Here is a 20100-nt window from a genome sequence, read left to right as displayed (position 1 = left end):
TAACACGTCTAATGGTTGAGTAGGTCTATGTGGATCTGATGGCTGTTGGTGCATGATGTTCCTTGCAGGTTAGGTAAAATATATGGTCTGTAAGCTACGACATCCCAAAAGCCTGCATGTGTGTAAATCTTAAAGAGATATTGATGTATAAGCACACTACAGGGAAATTCTGAAAATATAATATATTTGCCTGAGTACATGATTTCTTCAACAGCAACATGGAGTGTTTCAGTTGACAACATCTAGTATGATCATATTTAATGAGATTGATAATAACTTGTTTGTTAGCTATGTATAGAGTCCCACGCGTCTGGAGTGTAATGAGATATTGATTCGTATGCCTGCTGTAGACAAAGTTCAAAAATATCCCTTTCCCAAGAGTACAGTAAGCTGCCTTGAGGGACCCATAGGTAGACTACAGTAGCTCTGTGTTCAATTGTACAACACCGAGGATGACTACTGAACTAATAGATGAGTTTATGATCAACATTTAAGGGTAGTCTATCCAATCACTCACTTTGGCTAATGCCTGCATGATTCTAGACAGGAAGTATTGTACTAACAGTGAATCCGTCTCATTAAATTTGTTTTAGCTTGAATTGGCAATAAACTATGTCAGGTCTTGTGATTTATAATATAAGCCATTTGGCAAATGCTTTTATCCAAAGCGACTTACAGTCATGCGTGCCTACATTTTACAAACGGGTGGACCCGGGAATCAAACCCACAACTCTGGCGGTGCAAGCGCCATGCTCTACCAACTGAACCACACTGGACAACTTACACCATAAGTAGTATGTCATACCACCATTTATGACAAAGGTTGTTATCATTCTCATGTCCTAGTCTCTACAGATGTGGTATTCTAAGAAACTCCCTAGATATACAAAACTAGTCTATATTAGTTCCAGTTGAATAAAGCATCACAGTTCGGTTCCCATGTTATTGAAAAAGATATGCCACAGTCGTAACCTGTCATTACTTAAAATGTCTGTATTGTCACTAGTTATAACCCTTCTTTATATTCGTTGGTTAGGCTATAACACGTTCAAATGAATGACAAGAATGACATATATGTTCTAAGAGGCCAGTGCCATACACAGAATATATAATCTCCTACACAATTTGATAAACGGAGATATTGATTGGCAGACTGAATCAATAACTCATGAATCATTGGCTAGTTTAATCAAAACTGTGACGAGCTGCGATGACTGGTACAGGCTATAAGTGGTGAAACCTTTCACCGTGTATTCTATTCATAAATAGATACAGAATATATTAGGTAGTCATTGTAGTTCGGATTTTGAATGGACCCAGGTAGGTAGATAAAGGTTTAGGGGGGTATCCTACTCACGTAATGTTTGGACGGATTGCGCCGCTTCTCCACGTCCACGACTTTTACATCCAACACTGTCCGAAACTGCATCTTGACGTTGGAAATGGCTACAGTATACACACACAATAAATACAATATTCCAGTTGCTGTAGTAGGCTATAGCCTCTGCAGTTCAAGAAACGTTGGAGAAGAAGAATTCAATAAGGACATTCATTGATTGGGTTGTCGATTCTAGCTAATATTCCGGCGCAAGGAATCAAATGTCTTGCCTTGAGTATGAGTAATATACCCAGATGCAGAATATATCATAGTCCCTATCAATTGAGAATTTATCTTTATATGGCTAAATTTATTCTGCCCGAAATCCGAGATCTTCACGTTGGACAACAAGGCAGTCTGGCAAGCGGTCGCATGCTGAGAAGGAGGTCACCTCAAATAGGAAAGTGGAGCGAGTTCCTTTGTGTTGGACCACAATACCTTCGGCGAGGGGTGCATACCTGTAGGCTATATAGGGTTGGGGTAGACTGAAAAAGCCACCGAATTCACCGCCAAATGCCTCCAGAAGCAAGCAAGGCGCAGAGCAAATCTTTTTATTTGGGGCGGGGTGGGGGGGGGGGGGGGGTGTAGTGGGATGGGCTTGCTTGTCGTGCGTCCATCAGTGGGATGAAGCACTTGGGGTAAACTGTGCTAGAAGGTTGAAGTCCCATTCCAACTCATAGTTTATGGAATACTTGCATGTAGTTCTGTGTATCTTGGCATTGTCTATATGTTTGTAAACATTTAGATATGATGTTGGAAAAGATGCGTAATCATTGTAATAATCTTTACAAGCTGTAACGTTTCCTTAAAGTGTTCCCAACAGTGGCTACAATGTAGCTAATGACAAGAAAAATGTGAACATCACACTGCGCTTGGACCATGTAAGGATACTTTTTATGAATGTGATTGGTTTCAGCATAACAATTGACTTATCTCCATTATCAAAATCATTGATGGTTAAATAACCATTTAAAAAGCTACAAATAGCTATAACAACCTATTTGTTCCTTGGGCCTAGATAGCATAAACTATTCCATATATTGCTTCTTATGCCTCGCAGTTTCTTTGACAGCGGTGGCAACTGAGTCATAAGACGCTATAGGCTGCTCTCATCAATAGCTTGGACGTATGGATACAGATGTTTCAAAGTGGACCAATCAGCGACGGGCTGCATCGCGGTGCATATTAAACAACGAAATACTGCCCCCGTGTGCAAAATTAGCATATGCTCCAAATTGAATTCTAAATCCAGGTATTATACACATGATTTAGACAACTTTAGCACATTTAAAAAATCTATATTGCACAAAACAGCTTGTCCTGTACTCTTTAAATATACATAGCTCTAGCATGATTGATAGCAACTGACATGTTGAAGATGGCTTTGTTAAGTAATAATCCAATTTATTAAGGGTCATATTTATTAGGGCACACGTTATATATATATATATATATATATATATTTTTTTTTTTTTTCCCAACAGGAAACAAAAACATGCGTTGGACAAGGTCGGATAGTACCTCCCCGTTTCACTCCATTTCAGACAGTTTGTGGAATGTTCCAGAATGCCTAAGTCAGCATCAGAGGATAGTGTAATGACTGTCGCTGGTGCTGATGATGTCACTATTACACTCCAGAGCTTTGAGGACCAGCTCCAAGGCTGCCTTGCTCACGTTGCGACTGTACCTCTGTCTCACACTGGACAGGACGTGCAGGATGTGGCAACCCTTTTCCGCATCTGGCAACACGAGAGAAAGACCATCAATACATATTATAATACACTGGTATAGCACAGGTGGGGCAGTATATTGTAAAGTACTCTAAAGGAGTAAGAAGAGGGGAAATGCCCTTACATTTCTCTCGTCTGCAATCTTCCCGAAGAATGTCTCTGATTGCCATGAGAAGATCCTTGTCCCGTTCCGTTACCTAAAGGGGCGAAATACGGTAGAATCAATACTTACTTGTGTCATTCCAATATAACCTTCAGTCACCACAATAATACAATGAAAGATCAGTCTCAAAATCTTTCATTCTTGTATGCTGAGCACTTTGCTTGTGTCCCACATCCCATGAGCCTCGGCGTCAATGTGTTTGATGAGCTCCACATAGCCCTTAGATCCTCTGTGATATCTATCTTGATGTGCTGCTGCTGCTTACATGGTAGACTTCATCCTGAGATTTGACCTTGCGGAACACCAAGCCTTCGTCCTGCAGGATCTGAAGGCTCTTCTGGAGTAGCTCCCTGAGCTGTTTGAAAGATGTTGGTAGACCCGATGATGGACCAGCCTCAGGCTCCTAGCATCAAATCAGATTTGAAAAAAATACACTCCCACTTTAAAACAAACAACTTAAAAGCTTAATGGTGCCTTCATAAACCCTTTATAAGGCCTACATAGATGTTTCACAAATGATCTAAGCTATATGCATATATGTGTACTTGTTCTGCTGCTGTCTTCTGAGGTTGTCTGGAGACCAGAGGTTGTAGAAGGTCCTGGACATCATAGGGTCTGAACCTGGTGACTTCTTTCTCTTTCAGGAAGTCCTTCAGGATACGAGTGGCTCTGCCAAGCAGGTAGGAAGCAGAACCACTGCAGGAATACCAAATAAGCCATAAAGATATTCACAAAAACATCATTAAATCAAAGTTTGAAGAAATATCCTACATAAAAGCCGAAATGATGCTGCTCCTCACTGACCAGCAATTGAATACAGCTAAAGAGATTATTAGACCTACCCTTGAATGTTAGGGTTCTGTGCACTGCTGTCCAGTTGGAATGGTTTATCATAGCACTGTCTGTAGAGCTGAGGAACCTCCATCATCCAGGATATCTGGACCGCCATCACCGGGTCTGACACTTTATCTACAACCAACATATTGGGGGGCCAATAGAGATTGTATGGACAACAATGTCAGGTTTAATAAACTGTGTGTAGTTGCGAAATGCAGAAGTGTCATGCCCGTGTCTGTGTGACCATATTCACGTGTCACCTCTCCACTCACAGTAAGTAGAGGCCATTATCTCTCTCTGTTGTCTGGAGGTCTTGACGGGCCCTCTCACCCTGAGCAGTTCTCCTATCTCCAGGTGTGAGCTCCTGTGTTGGGCTTGCCGTAGTTTCTTCAGCTCGTTGGCTGGGTTGAAGTCTCCACGAGCACTGCTACCGAAAGACCTTGTACCCGCTGAAGATAATACAGCCAACAGTGAACATGAACAGGGCTGAAACACAGTTATAAATGAGAATATCTGCACTTACATGTAGTAGGGTCACCTTGATCCCTCCACTGTTCATCTTTCCAGCAAAGGCTGTTTATAACACCAGTACCATCATCAACTGTAAAGCAATTATAACAGCAACCATATTGGATTTACATGGACTCAATATTTGCATGTGAATAATAGTTTGATATGAAGAGACAAAGTAGGAATATTTAAAATGAATCAATTGAGCTTCATCATTACCTCCGTAACAGAAGAAGTCTTCTCGCTCTCGCTTGTACACCACAGTCCCGAGCACATCAACTTTGAATATCGGGTGAGAGTTGTAGAAGTATATCCCTGGGTTAGGGGAAATGGCATGTGTTAGCTAGTAAAGTTGAATAAACATGACCGTGGCATTCATGTTGTCAAAACGGAAGGTAACAATACCTGACACTTGACAGGACTCTCTCATCTGTAGGATGTCTTTGACATAGAGCTTGGTGAAAGCGTTGAACATGGGGTCCAGTCCCCACAGCATTGAAGGCGGTTCCTCCCATACACTATCCTCCTCTGGATCCTTCGCTTCAGGCTGCATACCATCATAGGCGACTCACTACACGCGATCAAATACAATCAAAAGTAGCAAGCTAACCTACTTACGAAAGCTTACTCATCTCTCCCTCGCTTGGTTAGTTTGTTTTGCTTCGTTTTCCCGGGAAATGGTTTGATATTTGAGCAAAAATTTGCAAAGCTTCCGCAGAAGTCTGAGTTTCCGGTCACGTGAATTTACCACACGTAAATATATAGATGTAAAAAAAAATGAAAATAAAACAGATGAAATAAACCATGTATTTATGTAAACATCTTTTACTCGTGAATGACGATTATTAATAGATGTAAATGTGGTAAAGATAACAATGTTGAAAAGTTTTTCGGCTGTACGTGCGAGTGCACGTCTCGCATGAGTATCTGGGACATGTCGTTTTAAGTAATGGAATGAGAGAAGAAAGAAACTCATCACTGTATCAGACTATATTATCTCTCATATTGATGCAATGATCAGAATTGAACATTTTCAATATTAGGGTAAATGTGCAATCCTTTTTAATCAGGCTATATGGTTTTTCTTTCTCGTTAAATTTTTACTTAGGATTTACAAAATGTTTCAGGGCTGAACAATAGGCCTAGACTAGAAATGCATTGAATAGTCCTCTACAAAATGTTGTACTCCTTAAAATATTATTTAAACGTTTTCTTTAATTTACGAATAACGTCTAACACATAATGCTGGCCTCCAGTGCTGAGGGTGGAAGCAACGCGTAAATGTAGACGCTCTCTCCTCCAACATCGATCAAGCGTGAAGAAGTGAAAGAACTACAGTTGCGGGCTCATGAACGCGCATTTGACACCAAATCCTCTAGATTACTGGACCCCGTGCCTCGCCAAGGGAAAGAAGATTGTTTTACCATATCAACGGTGTTTTTATTCGCTATATATACATTCAAGTGACTATGGGGGATCGAATATAACATTTAATGGAATAGAATTCTTTTGAAGGGTCGATTCTGTACCTTCTCTGTCTGCTCTTTGGTTGAGGAAAGAGCCCTACCGTTTGCGTTGTCAGGCCAGTGTTGGTTGTTCTGAGTTAAGGAACAGCAGCAACTTCCCGTGCTTACTTTGCACTGTGAAAGTCCATTCTTTGGACGGAAATACAATGCCAGGAGACATCAAAGTGAATATTGTTGGTGTAAGAATCAACAATAGCCCATGATGTCGGTGGAACTTTATTTTGTTATGGGATAACTGTGATATCGTTGCCATAATAACGGGTTGACCAAAAATGATTTCAATCTAACAGTATTTTAAATAATTCTGAATTGTTATAATACTGTAACATATTGAATATGCCACCTCAGAGTCTGCTTGACTCAGAAGAACACACCAAGGGACCTAAGTAAACACAACAATTCAACTCCTGTGCAGTAGAATGCACTGATGATCTTCGTATTGCTGGATATTCATTCCTTTGTCAACTGTCTATCTGAAGAAGGCTGGCTTGAAAATGGCATCCTTTTTCAATTTCCGTAAAATCTTTAAATTGGGTGCAGAGAAGAAGAAGAAACAGTATGAGCATGTCCACAGAGATGAGAACCCAGAGGAGATATGGGAGATCATTGGAGAACTGGGGGATGGAGCCTTTGGAAAAGTCTATAAGGTAGGATAGGTCCTTTTGGGTCATTGTAGATCTCTTCTGATTCATTGTAGCAATGATGATGACATTGTAAACACGTTACACTTACAGTTTAAAACCGTGTTTCAAGAATCGTTAATCATGTCGTGTGTGTTCATCTCAGTCCACTCTGCTGTAACCAATTGGAGTAATATATCCTACATGGTGTTCCTTGGAATTCTTCCCTTAGGCTTTAACTGGAAATGTTACTTCTTACTCTGTGATTAGGACTGAGCCCAACATTGGATTAATGACGGCCATTCTTTTCATTTTGGTCAACATTGGAAACTACACTGCCTCCAGTCCACACACACATGAACGCGCGCACACACACACACACACACACACACACACAGCTATTTCTTCCCAAACTCTGATTGTTAGGCCATTTACAGCAGCCCTAAACCATGTTAGATGAGTCCCAATACATTGTTGCATCGTTTTCACCGACCTCGATGCATGGGCAGAGGAAAAAGCATTGTTTACATGAGTGACATTGAATGTGATCACCCGTGTGAGTGGATGGCCAAAACCAGTAGCAGGGTGCTTTGTCGATGCTATTCCAATTAGCGTGTTTGTTTTTCTGTGGCCACTAGCCTATTTTGGGGCATGGTGTAATGGTATAATAATAGCTATGTGGATCCCTACCATGATTGTGCTCTGTTTTCAATGTATTTCTGATCTATTAATAGGACTGTGTGTGGTCAGTTATGGTTTCCAAATCTAACTAGTACTTGTTGTAGAGAATCCCATATGCCTTAGTCAGTTTAGTAACAGACGCCATGTTAAGTTGACGACTACTACAACCAAATCGTTGGCTGCTCCATGAACAAAGCACAACAACATTTAATATAAGACTACTCCTAAGAATAGTAAATAATGGACCTTTCTGGCATTACTAGAGCTACAACAGGCCAATCGAAGCACATCTATGGGAAGTACATTTCCCAGTAATATTCTAACGTCCTGGGCTGAGAGCCATCTCTATGATAACAACTATAATATGCTGCAATCTCATGATGAGTCACCCTATTTGAACCGGCCTCCAAACTCCCCATCGATTCATAGTGTAAGAGAAGAGTCTGTTTGTGTGTGCTGAATATGGATCCATCCTGTGAATGTGATCATGTGTAATGTGATAATACAGGATAATGTATTAAAATCATTTCAATGGCAGACGTGACCTGAGGAACACACCCAGGTTAAGAGGAAGTGCCATATCCCATTTCACCGCTGTCCGCAACCAGCACATCCTGCTATGAGACACAACCAAAACAAACAGCAGACAGTTCCACTTCAAATGGAATTGGGACTTATGCTGTGATGGTTTTCATCAAAGATGTGACAAATACATTTGAAAAAAGTGTCAGTTGGCTGCTTTTAGCTTTTTGCGAACGTCATGTGAAATCTGATGTCAACTCTCTCTCTTGACTCCTGTTATGAGAGCAACAACGGGACCCATTCTATTCTATAATTTCCATTGTCATAAAGCCCCCCAAAATAACACACTCGCTCAACCTTGGTACGTCTTCTGCGGATGTCAACAGAACTCAAGTCTATTCCATTGTCAGAAGCCACCATAATAACCCTCTCACTTCTGCCTGTGTGTCTCTTAGGCCCAGAACAAGCAAACAGGCATTCTGGCTGCAGCTAAAGTGATCGATACCAAGACGGAGGAGGAGCTAGAGGACTATATGGTAGAGATCGATATCCTGGCCTCCTGCGACCATCACAACATAGTGAAGCTGCTGGACGCCTTCTATTACGACAGCAAGCTATGGGTGAGTAGAGAGTGGTGTTCTCAGCGGAGGCTGTGCTTTGTTAGCGGTGCTGCTGTAATAGTGTGTTGATGTTCGTCATAGCATAAACTCCGAAGGTCTATTCACCGGAACATTGGTAGTGAGATGGAATGGCTTATGGAGCTAAGATCAGCTAAGATCAGCAGTGTGCTGCAGTGTCGTCCTTTGTTGGGGCCTCTTAACTAGGCTGTTATGAGTTGTGAGGACTGACCTGTGTCATGGCTTTCAGTACAATGGAATGTTCATCCTCCTCTCACACCTACGCTACCTCGGTTATCGTCTTCCCAGGTCAAAGTTCAAACGAGCACAGGTACTAGCAGCATTTATTGTAGGTTATGGCCATATTTGATATGGAAATTCATTTTTGTATTACAGTGTATTATTATATTGCCTTGTTCGTGGTCACAATGTTACTGAGTGATGTTGTGTCTTTCTGTCACCTCCCAAAATAACTAGAGTCCAGCCATATAACCCTCTCTTCGTATACACATTGTTCTAGTCCTCACCTTGGGGATGGTGGTCACTTCCTGTGAATTTTGATTGGATTTGGAGATCTAGTTTCAGATGACTTTTCCCGGGGCACCCCTGTGTCCGTAGATAAGGATGACATAATTGCATTGGGAAAGTGGTCATGCATAAATTAGGACATCTGTGCACTCAGGGATTGCAAGGAGTAGTTCAATCATATCTAACTAGCTAGTAATAAGGGCCCGTCTGTTTTGTTTTGGTCTTCTTGGCATAGGACACCTAAAGTGAAACAAGATATATAGGAATTTAATACAAAATAATACCTATAAAACAAAGGCATTTCCACCTTTCATTCAGGAAAAATGGATTCAACAAATAATCCGTAATATAAAATCTAAATCCACACGGTAAGTTCTTCTAAAGTGCTAGCTGATAGGTTACATACCCTAGCCTCCGAAGAGCTCCAAAGGAGAACAAGAGACAAAAGCTTTTTTCAAGCTGGGAAATAATAAGTGGTACGACACGGTGGCTCCCTGTGTCTCCCTCCCTGCTGACATAGAAACGTCCACATAGACATATTATCAGTAATCAGACTCATCCAAAGCTGTGATGATTACCTGCAGTATTTGGTTACACTGCAGCCCTGTTGAGTGCTCAGCCCTTTCCTCTCCATTGTCTGCTGAACAATGGCTTCTAGACCAATGGAGGTTGTGTATTGATTATTATCTATGCTTTTTATTTATATTTTTTTTATTAAACTTTTATATAACTAGGCAAGTCAATTAAGAATAAATTCTTATTTACAATGACGGCCTAGGAACAGGTGCAGAACATGAGATTTTTAACTTGTCAGCTCGGGGATTTGATCTAACAACCTTTCGGCTACTGGCCCAACGCTCTATCCACTAGGCTACCTGCCACTTACACGGTAGCTGGTGTGTAAATAGAGACAGCAAGAGATTAGCACAGGAGCTCTTACTGTAGATGAAAGACTAGACGTTCTAAAAGGTTGTGTAGAAGTCAAGTCTGGAGAGTGATTTATTTTGTCTTCCTCATTTGATATGGCTCTAATAACAATGTGGTAAGCACATTATGTTTTTTAAGGGTTAGATTAGGGACAGTAGCCATTTTATGTTTCCTCAATTTCACTTAGGTTTCCACAATGTGAGACTGAAGCTAACTCTTTTACCATGCACATACCCACTTTGCAAGTTATTGGATAGACTAGAGTTAGCCCTATATATAATGCAGAGTGGCTGTGGAATCCACTTTTCTGGACCCTTCTTCCCGGCAGCTAAAGTTCCCGAAGCTTCTGCACATGTACAGGATTCTCTACTTTGCCTACAGTCTCTGCTCTACTCGTAGAGAACAGGCTACTCTGGCGAACGGTGCTCGTTTAAAAAAGTTAGATCAAAGCTGAATCAATGTCTGTGAGATCACATAATGATAGTATTCTACATAACTGAATGACATGTGCTTTGATTGAAACTAAACACGTGTAGGCTACAGTTTAACACCATCTGCTCTAAAATGCGCTCACTGTACATCATTCAAAACAACACTGTAGGCTACCTCGAAAAAACACTGTATAACTCAAGAAGATCTACGGTGCCTTCGGAAAGTATTCAGACCCTTTGACTTTTTCCACATTTTGTTGGCTACAGCCTTTTTCAAAAATTGATTAAATAGTTTTCCACCCTCACCAATCTACACACAATACCCCATAATGACAAATCAAAAACAGGTTTTTAAAATAAAAAACTGAAATATCACATTCAGACCCTTTACTTAGTACTTTGTTGAAGCACCTTTGGCAGCGATTACAGCCTTGAGCCTTCTTGGGTATGAGGCTACAAGCTTGGCACACCTGTATTTGGGGAGTTTTTCCCTTTCTTCTCTGTAGATCCTCTCAAGCTCTGTCAGGTTGGATGGGGAGCGTTGCTGCACAGCTATTTTCAGGTGTCTCCAGAGATGTTCGATCAGGTTCAAGTTCAGGCTCTGGCTGGGACACTTGAGGACATTCAGAGACTTGTCGTGAAGCAACTCCTGCATTGTCTTGACTGTGTGCTTAGAGTCGTAGTCCTGTTGGAAGGTGAACCTTTGTCCCAGTCTGAGCTCACTGGAGACAATTTTCATCAAGGATCTCTCCTGTATTTTGCTCTGTTCATCTTTGCCTCGATCCTGACTAGTCTCCCAGTCCCTGCTGCTGAAAAATATACATGATGCTGCCACCACCATGCTTCACCGTAGGGATGGTGCCAGGTTTCCTCCAGACGTGACACTTGGCATTCAGGCCAAATAGTTACATTTTGGTTTCATCAGACCAGAAAATCTAGTTTCTCATGGTCTGAGAGTCTTTAGGTGCCTTTTGGCAAACTCCAAGCGGGTTGTCAGGTGCCTTTAACTGAGGAGTGGCTTCTGTCTGGCCACTCTACCATTAAGGCCTGATTGGTGGAGTGCTGCAGAGATGGCTGTCCTTCTGGAAGGTTCTCCCATCTCCACAGAGGAACTCTAGAGCTCTGTCAGAGTGACCATCGGGTTCTTGGTCACCACCCTGACCAAGGCCCTTCTCCCCCGATTGCTCAATTTGGCCGGGCGGCCAGCTCTAGGAAGAGTCTTGGTGGTTCCAAACTTCTTTCATTTAAGATGATGGAGGCCACTGTGTTCTAAGGGACCTTCAATGCTGCATAAATGTTTTGGTACCCTTCCCAGATCTGTGCCTCAACACAATCCTGTCTCGGAATTCTACGGACAATTCCTTAGACCTCATGGCTTGGTTTTTGCTCTGACATACACTGTCAACTGTGGATCCTTATATAGACAGGTGTGTGCCTTTCCAAATCATGTCCAATCAATTTAATTTACCACAGGTGGACTCCAATCAAGTTATAGAAACATCTCAAGGATGATCAATGGAAACAGGATGAACCTGAGCTCAATTTCGAGTCGCATAGCAAAGGTTTTGAATAGTTATGTAAATAGTGTTTTTTTGTGTTTTTTTATTAATTTGCCCAAAATTCTCCAAACCTGTTTTCGCTTTATCATTATGGGGTATTGTGTGTAGATTGCTGAGAAATATATATTGAATCCATTTTAGGATAAGGCTGTAACGTAACAAAATGTGGGAAAAGTCAAGGTGTCTGAATACTTTCCGAAGGCACAGTAAATGCATATCCCCATGAAACTGATTGAGATCAAATGGTTGGTATGCAGATGCTTCATGGACTTTTCACTGGTAAAACTTAAAGAATTATCATTAACGATTGACAGTGAGAAATGTGAATGGAGGGTGACCACAACATTATTTGCGTAAAGGTAAAGAAACATGCTCAGTATGTGATTCAGATCTTCAGCTCTGGGGAAAAGGGACGGGGCTGTTTCCTACGGATCCGCAGCCTCAGCCATTCTAATTTCCTATCCTGACCACAATGTACTTGACCTTAGACTGTTAGGCCTAATCATGGGTCAGATCATATGTTGCATATCTTTGTCTCCCAAACCACAATTTACCTGATCTTTAACCTTTGGTTAGGATCTTAGCCACACAGCTGCTATCTCAGAGTTGTGTCCCCCGTCTCTCTCTGCACCACATGAATGGCTCCTCAGAGGCCTGTGTGTGTGCTGGGAGAGGAAGTCATGGTGACAGCCCTGTAGTTCCTCTCTACCCGCCTGCCACTGTAAAGACCCACTGTTTGGCCTATTGTACACTGTTGTACATGCAGCTGGACTAAAACAACAGCTCGCCTACCAGTGAAACAACACTACAAGGGCCTGTATGAATGACAAGACTGTTTCAAAGCTTAGGCTAGGCAGAGCATACTGTCTTATTTTACCAAAGTTTTGTTGGGTAGAATGAAAGGTTTTTGTTGAATTTTATGTTTGATATGGTTGTAATAAGGCTAAACTAAGAATTGGTTCTTCTTTTGTAAAACATCACAGCACAGTTGAAAAATATATGGCAAATAGAAATCAACTGGATGGTGTTCAGAGATAGATGGGAGGGGTTGAGTGGAGCTGAAGGATGGGACTAAAAACAAACAAAAAGATAACTATTGTAAAATATAGTATGTATAAGCTGGAAGTAGAAGCCTAAGAGTGTCCATTAGTTTACTCCAATTGGGGTAGGGATGGTAGGGTTAGGGGAACATAGTAAAGGATTTTTGTTGTTGCTGTGTGTGTGTATATATATATTTACAAAAAAATATATGGGGGATTGGAAATGATGCAGACAATTACATTGATGGAAGCCACAATCTATCTGCAATATTAAAGCTGGTCGACCCCCTAATTATTTTTTTTTTTTCTTAGAACGGTCACACGGGTCATTGTTGCAATAATTATGTTGGACTCTAAACCTCAATAGGTGAACAGTTCAAATTCCCTCTAAATACTAGCCAAAAGGAGAATAGAGAGTACCTATAATGTCTCATTGACTGTGTTACATTGAGGAAGTGTGTTTTGTCTTCCTCTTCTTGGCACCTCTCACCAAATATGTCTTCAATTGTTTCACTGGCAGTAGCATTTCTCTATTCTACTCAGCCCTAACTAACTCAATTTTTACTGTATTGAGCACAGTAGGGCCGTGGATAACTTGAGCTTGTTGTTTTGTTTTTGTTAGCCTCGTTGTTTCTCTGTTGTATCCGTAGTGTTAGCAGCTTGCTAGGTTAGATTAGGCTATAGCTCTGATACAGTCCAAAATCTATTGACGTATCAGGACTATGCTAGTCGAACGATACTACCTACCTACACTGAATGGCTAGGTGTCTCTCTCCTCCAAATGCCTAGCCTTATTGCTTCTGAAGCTAAAGCTAGCCCCCTCCCACCTGAGGCGTGCGTGGAAACTCCTAATCCTATTTGGGGAAAGGGCTATTTTCTGGCTAGCTACGCTAGGCTAGGCTGCATATGTCTACTCTGAGAAAGCCTTCAGAGCAGAAGCAACAGAATAGCCCCTCTGGCCAATCCTCTTACCTCAGCGGTGCAAGGCCGCCATATTGAGAGCTCCTTGAAACCATTTAAGGCTCAGCAGGTTTCATTCACTGAACCTGGGCAGGAGGAGGTTCACTGTTCAACTCACTTTCAAATTGTTTTACACAGCAGGGCCTGTATACACAAAACATCTCCGTAGGAGTTCTGATCTAGGATCAGTTCCTCTCTAATGTCCATATAATCAAATTCATGTATTGATCTAAAAGGGAAAAGTGACCCTAGATTAGAACTCCTACTCTGAGACACTCTGAGAATACGGCCACAGACCGGGGAGTTTGGTCTTTAAAAGAAGGTGACTTTTAAAGTGTTGTTTGTGTATGAAGCAGGTGACGGGGGGAGGGGCTTTTAAGTATGGAGAGGAGAAGGTTGCTGGTCCATAGTGTAACAACTTAGGCCTAAGTGATGGATAGGATAGGTAGAGTTAAGTGTGTTGCGTTTTGATATCATTGAACTTGAGACCCTTTAAGACCCTTTGCATTGAATTGTAAGGCTACTGGGTCCAGACAGGGCTCCATTGACAAAGACCACATGACACAGTGACTTGTTGGCCTATAGTACGATGGAAAAGGGGCTTACTTTGTATAGCTGTAAACACTCAAAGTACTATTGTTTGTTGTAAATGTATGGTGTGTTTACCTGTTACTATGGTATTTAAGCTGTTATGGCATTTTTACCTCATTAGATGAATGCTGTTAGTTTCCTTTAATCCACTGTACTGGATCTACTGTAACATTCTTCTCTTATTTTGTAGATCCTGATAGAGTTCTGTGCGGGTGGAGCGGTGGATGCCATCATGCTGGGTGAGTCAGCCTTCCTACATCCTACTTCTAAAGGATATGATAAGCAGATGAGTGATAAGTCATTGGTAACAATGGAAATGTATTTAACATTATTATGTGATGGACATAACAGTATAGTAACTGTTAACTGATATTGAACTACCAGTGATGAGCACCAACACGATGTAGACCACCCTCATACTGCATTGATAAGGTATCAGTATTAACATTTTTCATTGACACAGCCGTAAGCCAGCTCAGTCCTGTTACTGAGGGGGTGTGTGTGTGTGTCTGCGACTGCGTGACAGCGTGAGTGAAACCCAGTGTGTGAGAAGGAATGCTAAGTATGTGTTTATGTGGCCCCGTGTCCCTCAGAGCTAGAGAGGCCCCTGACGGAGCCCCAGATCCGGGTGGTGTGTAAGCAGACCCTCCAGGCCCTCCTCTACCTCCACAACAACAAGGTGATCCACAGAGACCTGAAGGCTGGGAACATCCTGCTATCCCTGAACGGAGACGTCAAACTGGGTAAGAGACTGGGCAAGAGGGGCTGGGAGTTACCTAACCCTGTGTTTCACAAACCTCTCCCCGGGGACCCGCAGCCGTTCCATGTATTAGAACTATTCCACAGCTAGCACACCTGATTCAACTTGTCAACAATCAAACCCTTGGATAGGTGTTTCAGGTGATGTAGTTCAGGGCTACAACAAAATTGTGAAACGTCCAGGGGTCCGCGAGGAGAGGTTTGAAAACCACTGTCCTAACCAACTATCTGTGCTTAACATGTACATTTAGTCCTTTAGTGGAAGACACTTTTACAGTCATAGTAAAATGCACACCACTAAGGTAGAATGCACTACCATACACTCTTAGAAAAAAGGTCATTCGGCTGTCGCTCCACCATTTCCTGGTTGCTAAAATTCTAATAGTTTGTTTAATTTCAGTTTGTGACAAGACAAGCAATGTGTAGAGAATCATTGTACCATCTAAACCGCTGTGAAATATATTTTCAATAATCCAAAATATTGTACAGTGCCTTGAAAAAGTATTTGCCCCTGTTTTTGCATATTTTTTATGCTGAATGTTATAAGATCTTCAACCAAAACCTAATATTAGATAAAGGGAACCTGAGTTTACAAATAACCAATCAAATGTATACTTATTTCTTTAATTAACAAAGTTATGCAACAAACAATTCCCCTGTGTGAAAAAGTAATTGCCCCCTTACACTTAATAACTGGTTGTGCCACTTTTAGCTGCAATGACTGCAACCGTATGTTCAGCGTTTGAAGCTGGTGTACAAAACCAAAAGTAAAAGACACAAAAACAAAACATAAGAACGGGAATCATAGAAATAGCACACATAGAACAGATCTACCGCTTCTTAGACTTGCTTTCAATGAGAACGACAGATTTATAACTCACGTTTCTATGTGAATTTGGTTGGTTCACCAAAAAGTTACATATTGCAGCTTTTAATAGGGTCAGGGGGAAGTTTTTGGATACACCATAGAAGTGCATTCTTGGATGTTAGAGAGGTGCACCTATTGGTGCATTTAGTCAAAAATAAATGCATGATATCACCGCTCTGAAACACCAAATATGTTTAGCGCAGATGTGGAAGAAAAAAAAGAGGAATAAGGTAGTATTTGTTTGTTAGGTTTATCATAACATTTATAACACAATATACAGACAGAAATATTCCACCATGTAATATTGTAGCCGTCATCGACGAATCAGTTATGTCACTCAGTTATTGCAACGCTAACTGCCTACAAATCGATTGCGTGTTAGGAAAGCCTGCATGTCATCATTGTTCTGTCATATTGGTACACAGTGAGGGGTGCTCCACACAGTAAGCTCCAGACTCATCATGCAGTAGGTTGTGTATTAGGATGAGTCATAACTTTGTGCATGTAACAGGCTTGATGTGATAATGCAGTACAAAGTGGGGTTTGTATCAGTACAGTGACAACAAAGGTGGCTGTGAAAGTGCCTGTTTGCATGTCAGTGACAGGCAGTGAGAGACTTTGTGTGAAAGATGAATCACAAACAAACACACAAACACGTACATACACACACCCACTCTGTTATAAACAACACATGATGTCATCGTCCAGATGCACACGTTACGTAAAAATCTGTGTTGTTGTTGCATGTTTTTCGTGTCACTAACATGGTTATGCTTTTGAATAAGCCTGGATTTGGCTGAAGGCCTATATGTATTTCAGAAACAATTGTTTAACTTGTATAGATTGGCTTAGGCCAGGGGTCTTCAACATTTTCTTGCCCAGGGACCACCTCCCAGGAAAGCCAGTGACCCTGGGACCACTATCATACGTTAGCAAAAAAAATGGCACGTCTTGCCTTATCATCAGGTGAATGATACTGACAAGGATAAGTAATTAACATGTTTAAATGAATAGATTTGGTAGATAGTTTTTCATTATTTTGACCTCCCCACATCATAATCAAAGATACTGGTAACTAACCCAAGATACACCACCAGTGTTTACATTTACATTTAAGTCATTTAGCAGACGCTCTTATCCAGAGCGACTTACAAATTGGTGCATTCACCTTATAATATCCAGTGGAACAACCACTTTACAATAGTGCATCTAAATCTTTAAGGGGGGGTTAGAAGGATTACTTTATCCTATCCCAGGTATTCCTTAAAGAGGTGGGGTTTCAGGTGACTCCGGAAGGTGGTGATTGACTCCGCTGTCCTGGCGTCGTGAGGGAGCTTGTTCCACCATTGGGGTGCCAGAGCAGCGAACAGTGTTGTTCCCAATGGGAGCAAGCACTAGCTAAGCGCAATCCTATTGGCGCATTCTAGCATGTATTTGCATATTTCTGTTAGGGAACGCCTAGTCTGTGAACTGAGGGTGTGCAATAACTCAATTCGCCCTTGCACTCCTAAACAATGCACTTTTTTCTAATTTTTCTAATTGTTTCTAAAGGGTCAAGTCTGCAGAACTTAGTGCACTCTGTTCGTAACAGATATTGTAGTTTTTGGAAGAGAACTGTATTGTTTAATCAATGAGTAAATTAGTCGAATGTCGGCAAATTTTCTCTAGCTTCAGCTTCTCCCACTTCCCGCCACTGGACTTCCTCTCATCATTATATTTGTTAGTTTTAAGCGGATGCTTCAGATTTATACATCCGGTGAGACATCTGGCTCATTCTTCTAGCTGTGTTATAATTGGAAGAGGAACTCTCACATAATTGTTTGGATTCTTTTTTTAATTTAACCTTGATTTAACTAGGCAAGTCAGTTCAGAACAAGTTCTTATTTACAATGACGGCCAAACCCGGATGAAGCTGGGCCAATTGTACGCCAATCTATGGGAGTCCCAATCATGGCCGGATGTGATACAGCCTGGATTCAAACCAGGGACTGTAGTGACGCCTCTTGCACTGAGATGCAGTGCCTTAGACCCCTGTGCCACTCAGGAGCCCAAATTTTTATTCATTTGACCACATTAAAAAACAAGCACACCTGAAAAAGACACATGCACATGAGTGAAATCATAGGGGATAACACACAATAAAGTCTGGGACTTATTTCCATTGTGGTCCTGAACATAGCCTATTAGCTAGAATGGTAACACCAAACACATTTTCGCTAAGAGCATCTTTTTATCTGGTTAAACAAAGGTTAGCCATGTGTAGGCAAAAATGTATGTCCATGTCAAGAAAGCTTACCAGCAGCCAGTGGCACTTGCAACACTAGTAGCCTATTCGCGGATGCGTTTTCAAAGCCGATGTCAGATACAGTGAGTGTAATTTGCTCAATGTTTAGGAGTTGAGAAATAAAGTTGACATCATTAGAAATAAGATAATATCCGATTTTCTACTGTAGGTACTCTACCGTTCAAAAGTTTGGGGTCACTTAGAAATGTCCTTGTTCTTGAAAGAATACTCAACTAGTCTAAAGAAGGCCAGTTGTATTGCTTCTTTAATCAGGACAACAGTTTTCAGCTGTGCTAACATAATTCGAAATGTGTTTTCTAATGATCAATTAGCCTTTTAAAATGATAAACTTGGATTAGCTAACACAATGTGCCATTGGAACACAGGAGTGATGGTTGCTGATAATGGGCCTCTGTACGCCTATGTAGATATTCCATTAAAAATCAGCCGTTTCCAACTACAATAGTCATTTACAACATGAACAATGTCTACACTGTATTTCTGATCAATTTTATGTTATTTTAATGCTTTTCTTTCAAAAACAAGGACATTTTCTAAGTGACCCCAAACTTTTTAACGGTAGTGTATGTCATTTAAAAAATATTCTGTTGATGCTAGCGATATTAATAAAAACATTTAAGTTAAAAAAAATAATCAAAATCACTTCAATATATACTGCATATATTTTTGCGGACCCCCTGCAGTACCCCTGGCTTAGGTTAATTCTTATGAACAACAACAACATGTTGTACCCTAGTTGCTAACAGCAGCACTGTTTCCCATCGGTGTTTCAGCTGACTTTGGTGTGTCGGCCAAAAATACCAAAACACTACAGAGGAGAGACTCTTTCATCGGGACGCCATACTGGTGAGTCAAACATGAAAACCTGTCATATTGTTGTAATTCATCAAATTACTATTTCTCCCCATTCTACTGAATTGGCCAGTCATCATGATTTACTTTTTAATGTGTTCCCCCCCCAAAAAAAATATTTACTTGCATTTCAATTTATTGAAAACTTAATGTATAGCCTACAAAATCCCAATATTACTGTACAAAAAATGCTACAATTCCACATTTCCACACAATTCGTTTCATAGTCATTTGCATTTCACCTAATATATTTTGTCCCTTTGTCCCTTCATATTTCACTGAAACATTTCATTTCCTCTGATTGGCTCTTTTTTATCCATTCTTCCCAGGATGGCCCCGGAGGTGGTGATGTGTGAGACTTTTAAGGACCGCCCATACGACTACAAGGCTGACATCTGGTCCCTGGGGGTGACTCTGATCGAGATGGCCCAGATTGAGCCTCCCAACCACGAGATGAACCCTATGAGAGTCCTGCTGAAAATAGCCAAGGCCGATCCTCCTACCCTGATGCAGCCATCGCGCTGGTAAGTCTGGCGTGTCAGTCAGTGATGTGGCAGCCTGGCAGACAAGTTATTTCTGTCTAGATTTGGCTTCAGGAACCCTCAATTAAATGGGAAGGAAGAAATGCCCTTTTGATACGCTGTTACTCTGCACAATGTTCCTCTTCTTGCACTTTCTTGCCTAGAGAGATTGTGT

At 41.2% G+C, this 20100-nt stretch overlaps 3 protein-coding genes across 9 annotated transcripts in view; 1 reads left to right on the top strand and 2 right to left on the bottom strand.

Moving 5' to 3' along the window:
- Window positions 1-1930, bottom strand: part of LOC106564693 (SH3 and PX domain-containing protein 2A) — a 115593-nt gene extending 113663 nt beyond the window's left edge. For all 4 annotated transcript variants that reach the window (XM_082958809.1, XM_045691190.2, XM_045691191.2 and 1 more), the window contains exon 1: window positions 1358-1930. In XM_082958809.1, the coding sequence (XP_082814935.1) occupies window positions 1358-1429 (72 nt within the window). In that variant the 5' untranslated portion in view covers window positions 1430-1930. The remainder of the gene's footprint in view (window positions 1-1357) is intronic.
- A 159-nt stretch (window positions 1931-2089) lies between these two features.
- stn1 (STN1 subunit of CST complex) lies at window positions 2090-5373 on the bottom strand. Of its 2 annotated transcripts, XM_082958810.1 has the most exons (9): window positions 5024-5372; window positions 4838-4933; window positions 4632-4709; window positions 4381-4557; window positions 4114-4240; window positions 3817-3967; window positions 3537-3674; window positions 3233-3305; window positions 2099-3117 (listed from the first exon to the last, which is right to left on the bottom strand). In XM_082958810.1, exons 1-9 carry the CDS (start codon window positions 5169-5171, stop codon window positions 2960-2962), a joined length of 1146 nt encoding a protein of 381 aa, XP_082814936.1. In that variant the 5' UTR covers window positions 5172-5372; the 3' UTR covers window positions 2099-2959. The 2 variants fall into 2 exon arrangements, with proteins under 2 accessions (XP_082814937.1, XP_082814936.1); XM_082958811.1 differs by lacking the exon at window positions 4632-4709 and having other exon boundaries at window positions 2090-3117; window positions 5024-5373.
- Window positions 5374-5969: 596 nt separating this feature from the next.
- Window positions 5970-20100, top strand: part of LOC106564696 (STE20-like serine/threonine-protein kinase) — a 33167-nt gene continuing 19036 nt past the window's right edge. For all 3 annotated transcript variants that reach the window (XM_014130959.3, XM_045691186.2, XM_014130958.3), the window contains exons 1-6: window positions 5970-6791; window positions 8423-8587; window positions 14811-14859; window positions 15214-15363; window positions 19326-19398; window positions 19734-19928. In XM_014130959.3, the coding sequence (XP_013986434.3) occupies window positions 6639-6791; window positions 8423-8587; window positions 14811-14859; window positions 15214-15363; window positions 19326-19398; window positions 19734-19928 (785 nt within the window). In that variant the 5' untranslated portion in view covers window positions 5970-6638. The remainder of the gene's footprint in view (window positions 6792-8422; window positions 8588-14810; window positions 14860-15213; window positions 15364-19325; window positions 19399-19733; window positions 19929-20100) is intronic.

The sequence above is a fragment of the Salmo salar genome, chromosome 12 (genome assembly GCF_965601325.2).
Source record: "Salmo salar chromosome 12, fSalSal1, whole genome shotgun sequence".
NCBI classification, from domain to species: Eukaryota; Metazoa; Chordata; class Actinopteri; order Salmoniformes; family Salmonidae; genus Salmo; species Salmo salar.
This window is presented reverse-complemented; position numbering and strand designations above follow the sequence as displayed.

Bases quoted from the DNA above. Each gene is read 5' to 3' on its own strand.
- stn1 (XM_082958810.1), bottom strand. From the start codon at position 5,171: ATGCAGCCTGAAGCGAAGGATCCAGAGGAGGATAGTGTATGGGAGGAA. The intron at 4,241-4,380 runs GTGAGTGGAGAG...TGTTGGTTGTAG, and splicing joins GATAATGGCCTCTACTTACT to ATAAAGTGTCAGACCCGGTG. The intron at 3,118-3,232 runs GTAAGGGCATTT...TCGTGTTGCCAG, and splicing joins AGATTGCAGACGAGAGAAAT to ATGCGGAAAAGGGTTGCCAC.